Source organism: Salvelinus alpinus, chromosome 9 (assembly GCF_045679555.1).
Source record: "Salvelinus alpinus chromosome 9, SLU_Salpinus.1, whole genome shotgun sequence".
NCBI lineage: Eukaryota > Metazoa > Chordata > Actinopteri > Salmoniformes > Salmonidae > Salvelinus > Salvelinus alpinus.
In genome coordinates, this window is record NC_092094.1 from 37,969,126 (window position 1) to 37,978,168 (window position 9,043).

General features: G+C 43.0%; 1 protein-coding gene across 1 annotated transcript; it reads left to right on the top strand.

Annotated features, from left to right (window-relative positions):
* Positions 1 to 38: 38 nt before the first annotated feature.
* slc12a3 (solute carrier family 12 member 3) lies at positions 39 to 8,469 on the top strand. Its single transcript, XM_071416971.1, has 26 exons — positions 39 to 342; positions 481 to 609; positions 717 to 792; positions 923 to 1,018; positions 1,633 to 1,772; positions 1,889 to 1,999; positions 2,263 to 2,374; positions 2,494 to 2,624; positions 2,797 to 2,881; positions 2,982 to 3,139; positions 3,243 to 3,350; positions 3,442 to 3,565; positions 3,655 to 3,756; positions 4,114 to 4,269; positions 4,395 to 4,494; positions 4,622 to 4,733; positions 5,240 to 5,377; positions 5,476 to 5,582; positions 5,679 to 5,761; positions 5,841 to 5,918; positions 6,012 to 6,119; positions 6,345 to 6,456; positions 6,653 to 6,739; positions 6,930 to 7,068; positions 7,221 to 7,288; positions 7,412 to 8,469. The coding sequence occupies exons 1-26, from the start codon at positions 61 to 63 to the stop codon at positions 7,551 to 7,553; spliced, it is 3,084 nt and encodes a 1,027-aa protein (XP_071273072.1). The 5' UTR covers positions 39 to 60; the 3' UTR covers positions 7,554 to 8,469.
* Positions 8,470 to 9,043: the final 574 nt, after the last annotated feature.

The window sequence follows — 9,043 nt, forward strand, 5'->3', positions numbered from 1 at the left end:
AAAGCCCCTCATGCCACCATTTGTTTCCTATTACATGAAAACTTTGGTCTTCCACTCCAAATGGAAGAAGTACCAGCAGCACCAAATGAGGGGATAAGCCTTTCTGCTCTTAGAAGCCAGTTCTCCGTGAATGGGGAAGAAGGACCCAAGTATGGCTTTGATGGCAGCAGATATCACTACGGCGATGGGACCAGCGTGGCTTCTCAGAACTCCACACAGATCCTCACAGGTTACGACACTCTGGATGTTGGCCCAAATTATGACTTCTATGCGAACACAAATGTCCAAGGGAGGGTGCGTCGATCAAGACCATCCCTCTTTCAGCTTCACTCCAACATTGAAGTAAGTTCGACACATTTGGCCTCTAGGCAACACACCTGCAATATGTCAGGCCTTCTATACTGTTTTTTTAATACTGCAAATTGTACAGACTGATAGACAGTATGGTTACATCCCTATTTCCCCTAAACCACCCATAAGGAGGATTCCTGTCCCCCTCCTCTGTATGAGGAGACCAACACAGGCAGAACACCTGGGGACAGCTCAGAAGATGATGTTGACGAGCCTCAGTTAGAACCCACCAGGTTTGGATGGGTGAAGGGAGTCATGGTAAGACACGACAGACACAAAACAACTGAGATTCCATACAACACTATACATAATCCATTATACTGGTAGTCATGACAACATGCTAAGGAGAAGTGAATTCCCCCTAGATCCGCTGCATGCTCAACATCTGGGGGGTGATCCTGTACCTGCGGCTGCCCTGGATCACTGCGCAAGCAGGGATTGGTGGGTCAAGCGATAGGTCTCAACGCTTTTATTTCATTAAAGTGTCAATTTTTGCATTGATGGTGATTGTGTATTTCTGGGACTGTATTTGTATGGTTTACTGGATTGTATGTGATATTCCTCCTCTTAGGTTTGACCTGGGTCATCATTCTGCTGTCCACCTGCATCACTGGCATCACTGGCCTGTCCACCTCCGCCATCGCCACCAACGGAAGGGTCAAAGGAGGTGCATTATCCCTTCGCTGAAATAATACAATAATAACACAGGTTCAAGCTGGCCCTGGCCTTTTGGGGGGCCCTAAGTGATTTGGTTGGTGGGCCTCCCACCTCATGGCAAAACATTTTAGTGGCCCCCCTCTTGATGGCGGAGAGAAACATTTAAGTTTTAAAGTTAATTTCACCAATTTTGCCATGAGGTGGAGAGAAATGTTTGGCGTTTTAAAGCTATTTTTACAGTAATTCTTCACATATTGCCATGATTTATGCCATGTTATTAAGGATTGGATTTTTTTTTAACTGAGTGAGAATGACTAACAAAATCACCCCTGGAGGTCAGGGCCCCTGGAGGTCAGGGCCCCTGGAGGTCAGGGCCCCTGGGCACGTGCCCTGCATGCCTGGTCGGTATTCGGCCATGATTACTACATGTTTAGATAACTGGCTAGATGAACTACCAATCTAAAAATTGTTAGCTGACATGGCTAATTGAGTGACTGTCAGTGACTGACATAACAAGAGAAAAGTTCCTAAACCGCTTATGTTGCTTATGCCTGGGGCCGGCTCTGTACAGGCTTCTTATACTCAAATATTTACAACACTGATCCTCTTTTGTCCCTCTTGCAGGTGGAACCTACTTCCTAATCTCTCGTAGCCTGGGGCCAGAGCTGGGAGGATCCATTGGACTCATCTTTGCCTTTGCAAATGCTGTGGCGGTTGCCATGCACACTGTGGGCTTCGCTGAGACTGTGCAAGCATTGATGCAAGTCAGTGTGTTTTCACATAGGCCTATACCCACATCACTTATAGCCAACCTCTGAGTTGGCGTTCCCTTTTTAACTGTACCCTTGTTTTAATTTGTCTCCCAAACCTCCCACCTCAGGAGAGTGGTGCTAGCATAGTGGACCCCATTAATGATATTCGCATCATTGGAGTGATCACTGTCACATGTCTGCTGGCCATCTCATTGGCTGGGATGGAATGGGAGGCCAAGGTCTGTTCAAACTGCCACTAGGAGGCACTCTTTCTAAATAACTACAGAACATGCCTTGTCACAATAGACCAGGTCTGATGTTAGAACTCAATACAGTTGGTTGATCCTGGCCATTTTCTATGAATTTGTAAAAGACATGTTTTACTATAAGATGTATTTAATTTGTTTGGGAAGGATTGTTTATTGTAAGCCTCTGACTATGGAGTCTCTGGATAGATGGCATGTTATCATGTGGTGCATTGTGTTCTTTGCCAACTATACAGGCCCAGGTTCTCTTCTTCATCGTCATCTTGGTGTCCTTTGCTAATTACATAGTGGGGACCATTATTCCCGCTACACCTCAGAAGCAAGCCAAGGGCTTTTTCAGTTACCAAGGTCAGAGCTCCATGGCATTTCGACAGAGTGTTGTGAATTTCATATGTCATATTAGATTCCAGTTATTTTTGTTTTCCTCTATCATTAAAATAGACACACTAACTATTCTTTCCCCTCAGCGGATATATTTGCTGAAAACTTTGTACCCAGCTGGCGTGGGCCTGAAGGCAACTTCTTTGGCATGTTCTCCATCTTCTTCCCCTCAGCCACAGGGATCCTGGCAGGAGCCAACATCTCTGGGGACCTAAAGGCAGGTTCCTTACTCTGATCTCTCTATAAATGTCTACTGTATATTCTCCTCACTCTAGGAGAGAAGGGCTCTTTGGATGAAAGGGAGATGTTTAATTCAGATGCTTATTATAGCAAATGTTTGACTGTTGACTAGTCATTATATATCCCCCCCGTATTTCTACACAATATAGGACCCTACAGTAGCTATTCCAAGAGGAACATTGATGGCTATATTCTGGACCACTTTATCTTATCTCATCATAGCAGCAACTATTGGTGAGTTGTACACATGCACAAAGTGTCTCCTCATGATTTTATTGGTGCTTCCTTTCTGTCAATATGTGCTGTGTATGGGCCTCTCTCTGTCCTGGTTTAGGAGCCTGTCTGGTACGAGATGCGTCTGGAATCATGAATGACACCTTGACCATCTCTAGTGCTGATAGCTGCCAGGGTCTGGCCTGTCAATACGGCTGGGACTTCACTAACTGTATTACTAACAGAACCTGCACTTATGGCCTCAGCAACCAGTACCAGGTGACCTAATACAAATGATTGATTACCATGTTTCAATGTTCAATGCACAAGTATGGCCTTGGTGCATTGTATCTGTTTCACTTCCCCTTCTTTCTGTGGTCAGAGTATGAGTTTGGTGTCAGGGTTCGCCCCTCTGATCACTGCTGGGATATTTGGGGCCACTCTCTCCTCAGCCCTGGCCTGCCTGGTCTCTGCACCCAAAGTCTTCCAGGTAGGTTTTCTTAGGGAAACACGTTTACTGCAAATAAAGAGGCATTGTGTGTTATTCTATTAGCATTATCTTGTTCTCTTCTCACTTACAGTGTCTCTGCAAAGACAACCTGTATCCAGTCATTGGTTTCTTTGGGAAGGGTAATGGAAAAAACGACGAACCAATCAGAGGCTACGTCCTGGCGTACATCATTGCTGTCTGCTTCGTTCTCATTGGTATGATAAAGACCTGTCAAGATAGATGCAGAGTGAAAAGGAGATGTTGTTACAGTAACACAGCCCTGCCCTGTCTTCTCACCCTTCAGCTGAGCTCAACACCATCGCTCCCATCATCTCTAACTTCTTCCTGTGCTCCTACGCTCTCATCAACTTCAGCTGCTTCCATGCCTCCATCACCAACTCCCCAGGTCAGGAGCTCAACCATGGTGTCATGACCAGGACATGGTGTCATGACCAGGACATGGTGTCATGACCAGGACATGGTATCTCAACCAGGACATGGTATCATGACCAGGACATGGTATCTCAATCAGGACATGGTATCTCAACCAGGACATGGTATCATGACCAGGACATGGTATCATGACCAGGACATGGTATCTCAACCAGGACATGGTGTCATGACCAGGACATGGTATCATGACCATTAAAAGTCCTGGTCTGATGTTCTAACCTAACACCTGTTACAAAAGAAACAAATTCAGTATCTTATTGCCTAATTATATTTGCGTCATGTTCAATGTGTGTGATTGACTGTGTTGCAGGCTGGCGTCCCTCCTTCAGGTTCTACAGTAAGTGGATGTCCCTGCTGGGTGCCGTGGTGTCTGTGATCATCATGTTCCTGCTCACCTGGTGGGCGGCGCTCATCGCTATTGGCATCGTCATCTTCCTGTTGGGATATGTGCTCTACAAGAGACCCTGTGAGAAAACACACACATACAAAGTTTCAAATTCATTCCCCCCATAAAATATGTAGCAGGTTTTTGGCAAGCATTGTTTTTCATTGAATATTCACCAACTCAATCGGTTATTGATTTATTTTTAGCTGTAAACTGGGGATCATCAGTACAAGCTGGGTCATACAACATGGCATTGTCCTACTGTGTGAGCCTGAACCAGGTGGACGATCATATCAAGAATTACAGGTCAGACCTGATCTCTCTCTGAGGACCTAATGAGAACAATGTCAGCCTTTTGTTGCTGTTCCAACTGAATAACCATTTCTCACTTTGTATGTGATTTTCTTATTCCCTTTATTCTTACCTTTCTCAGACCTCAGTGCTTGGTCCTCACTGGTCCGCCCAGTTGTCGTCCTGCATTGGTCGACTTTGTTGGAACCTTCACCAAAAATCTAAGCCTGATGATATGCGGGAATGTTGTCACTGTGAGTTTTCAACTTGAATCACTGTACAGGGATCATTAAGGGTTGCCCTATTACCCAGGGAAAGTGACCTGAGCAGTCACGCAAGTTGAGCCTGCTCTGAGGTTGCCCCAGTAGTCAAGTATTTATTTTACTGATAACAACCAAAATGCTAAGAATTTCAGTAGTCTGGTCTTTCTGGTTCCTCCATTGTGTGTGGGTGAAAATAGCTACTTTACATTTCCAGGCAAGTGATCACAATCTTCTGGCAACCAAAAAATACTCCTTCATGAATATGTTAATGTTAATAATATAGCAGATGCTTTTATCCAAGTTATTTACAGTCATGCGTGGATACATTTTTAAGTATGGGTGGCCGCAGTGGGAATCAAACCCACGACTGTTGGCGTTGCCACCACCAACAGAGCCACACAGAACACAATGGCAATTGTTGATTGTACATTGCCTATTTTTATATTCTATGTCATTAACCTCTAACTCCCTCTGTCACCCTGCTGCTGTGTCAACAGGGAGGTCCTTCTCCCGCAACCTTGGACACTGCCAGTAGCAACAGTCATGTTACCTGGCTGAACAAACGGCAGATCAAATCCTTCTATCACGGTGTGGTGGCTAATGACCTGCGCACTGGGGTTAAGATGCTGCTCCAGGTGGGCCAACTGCCAAGCCTTATCTATCAGGTCCATTTCATCATGTGGTTTTACTGAATGTGGATTTACTGAATGTGTTATACTGTGTCTAACTCCAGGGTGCAGGTTTGGGTCGGATCAGGCCGAATGTCCTCTTGACGGGCTTCAAAAGGGACTGGCGTAAGGACAAACCATCCTGCATTGACAACTACATTGGAATTCTACAGTGAGTGAATCACTCAATCAAATCAGCAAGATGAGTTCATAATGGATGTGACGGAGTAAGGATGCAGTTTAATATGTCTTTGTGCATTTGTTTCAGTGATGCGTTTGACCTGCAGTATGGAGTGTGTGTGCTGCGGATGAGGGAGGGTCTGGACGTGTTTCGGCAGGCACAAACACACGGTGAGGAACCCAACAACCATGAAGATGTCATGTTCTTTTACAATATATCTTTATTTATCATTGCTTCCTTTTATTGCAGTTAACCCTGGGTTTGAGGCAAGCCCAGAGAGCAGTGTCAACACCTGTGTCCCCCCTGCACCCCCTGCAAACTTTTCATGTATGTATGATCATATTTAGAGTATACAGTTTGTAGTCTATGACATTCCTATTTTTCTATAGTATTGACAGAGATATTTTGTATTGGTTATAGTGGACCCTGATGCCATGGTGACTGAGCCTCAGCCTCAGCCTTCTACTGTGTTCCAGTCTCAGCAGGGGAAAAAGACCATTGATGTGTACTGGCTGTTCGATGATGGAGGTGAGATTATTGTTCTGGATTTCATTGTGCCCTTCCACAAATCAAATAGGTTTTATAACATAGTCAGATTGATAATGTGGGGTCATAAATCATACAATGTTGTTACATGCCAAGTACCCCAGGTCAGAGAGATAACATAGGATAGAATTATGTCATGGTCACATCAGGCAGAGGGGTCTATGTTATGTGTGAAAGGTAAATGTTAAGTCTGTTGTGCTCTTAAAGGTCTGACATTGCTACTTCCCTACCTGCTCACACGGAAGAAGCGCTGGGCAAGGTGCAAGGTACGCGTCTTTGTGGGCGGAGACATCCAGCGAAAGGAGGAGCAAAGAAAAGAGTGAGTGTAGTGTGTTTAAGGCCATAGTGTGTGGTAGAGACATGATATCATGATATCCCCTTGGCCTTTCATCCTCCTTTGAATATAAGCATTTCGCTGCACCTGCAATAACATCTGCAAATCTGTGTACGCGACCAATAAACTTTGATTTTGATTTGAATAGTTCAACTGACCATGTCCTTGTGTCCAATTTTAGAGTCATGGACCTCATCAGCAAGTTTCGCCTTGGTTTCCATGACGTTGAGGTTCTGCCTGATATCAATGCGAGACCACAACCTGAACAGTATGGTTCCCTGTCACTCACTATATACTGTATAATTGTTACTATTCAGAATTGTACTTTCTTATTATTGCATAAGAGTTCAGTTGCACAGTGATTCAACACCCACAATTATTAATTTAATCTACGTCCATTCACAATGTATGCAGGGCAATGCTCTGTTGAGACCCTTTCCTCTTTCTTTCTCTGACAGTGTGAGGAGGTTTGAGGATCTGATAGGGCCCTACAGGATTAACACAGCCCAGAAGGATGGACATGTAACAGCTGAGCAGCTGAATCAGGACTGTCCCTGGATGGTGTCTGATGAGGAGATAGAGACAAATAAGCCCAAGGTGACCATTATCTGGGTTTCATTGGTCAGGACTACTCTATTGCCAAACTTTTAAATGTAGCATAGCTAGATGTGGAACATTTGGTTATGACAGTTTCACTGTTCTCAGACAGACTGGTTACAGTCCCTTCTAAATGTGTGTTTGTGCACCAGACCCTTCGACAGATTCGTCTGAATGAAGTTCTTCAAGATTACTCAAGGGACGCCGCCATTATATTTGTGTACGTACTCTGTTTTTGCAAACCAGATGTTTTTATTACATTCATTGACTTGAACCCACCCCATCCCATGACAAAGCTAACACAGGTGAGAGTGATAACGGATCTATGTTCTCTCATTGACAGGACCATGCCTGTGGGAAGGAGAGGGCAATGTCCCAGTGCTCTGTACATGGCATGGCTGGAGACTTTGTCTCGTGACCTGCGCCCACCAGTCTTACTGGTGAGGGGAAACCAAGAGAATGTGCTCACCTTCTATTGTCAGTGATATCTGTTTTAACCATGTTCAATGAAATCCCCCAATGGTCAAGGAAAATAACATTGTTATTGTCATAAATGATAATGCATTAGATGTGCTCTGGTAGAAGTCGTCTGGTTATGACATTTCACTTCATTCATTATCATCAGTACTAGACACATTAGCCATCTGTGAAAAATGTGATTAGATTTAACGTCATCATCATTATCATCATCATCAGTACCAGAAGCATTGTTGTCATTATCATCATTAAGCAGTAGTAAAAAAAAAACATTCTTGATTGTTAAACGTGTGCTTGATGATAGAAGTTTTGAAGTGTAACACCAGTGTGTATTTTTAATTGTCTATACATTTTTATTGTGCCTATTTAATTTGGAACGTAAGCAACACAGGTAAATGGGATAACTAGGCTTCTTGTATTGTGTACCCCCTTGAAAACATCCCAATGTCACAATCATCATTCCAGAACATTCCAGTTTGAAATTGAAATGTCCCCTTGAGTCCCCTGAGAAAAACAGTAATCTTATCAAACAAAGTAAGAACTTTCTTTTCTATTCAAATGGGTATAGAATACACAGAGGTGTAAAGTAAAAATACTTTAAAGTACTACGTTTTTTGGGTTATCTGTACTTTACTTTACTATTTATATTTTTGACAACTTTGACTTTTACTCTGCTATATTCCTAAAGAAAATAATGTACGTTTTACTCCATACATTTCCCCTGACACCCAAAAGCCCTCGTTACATTTTTAAAGCTTAGCAGGACAGGAAAATCATCAAATTCACACACTTATCAAGAGAACATCCCTGGTCATCCCTACTGCATCTGATCTGGCAGACTAACTAAACACAAATACTTTGTAAATTATGTCTGAGTGTTGGAGTGTGCCCCTGGCTATCAGTAAATAAAAAATATAAAAATAATTGTGAAGTCTGGTTTGCTTAATAGAAGGAATTTGAAATGATTTATACTTTTACTTTTGATACTTAAGTATATTTTAGCAATTACATTTACTTTTGATATTTAAGTATATTTAAAACCAAATACTTTTTGACTTTTACTCAAGTAGTATTTTACTGGGTGACTTTTACTTGAGTCATTTTCTATTAAGGTATCTTTACTTTTACTCAAGTATGACAATTGGGTACTTTTTTCACAACTTTTTTCACAACTAAGGGCATTTTAGGGTAATATAATGCGCTTTAATGTCATGTGTTGGGACAGCCTGCAAGACCTAAAACTGAGAGAATGTGAACACACGGCGTTAACTAGGGAATATACTTATTTTCAAGTGGGGTCCCCTGTATTTTCTACTGTCAATTTGGGGTCGTGTGCAGAAAAAGTTTGCGAACCGCTGATGAACTTCAACTTCATAGCTAGTATGTTAATCTTTGCAGAGCGTGTGCAATACAGACTGCTCCTGGAGCAGGAGCCTCCACGTCTGATCACGAGCCTTGGTTATCCAATCACAGCAAGCCACCGTGTGTTTCCAAACAA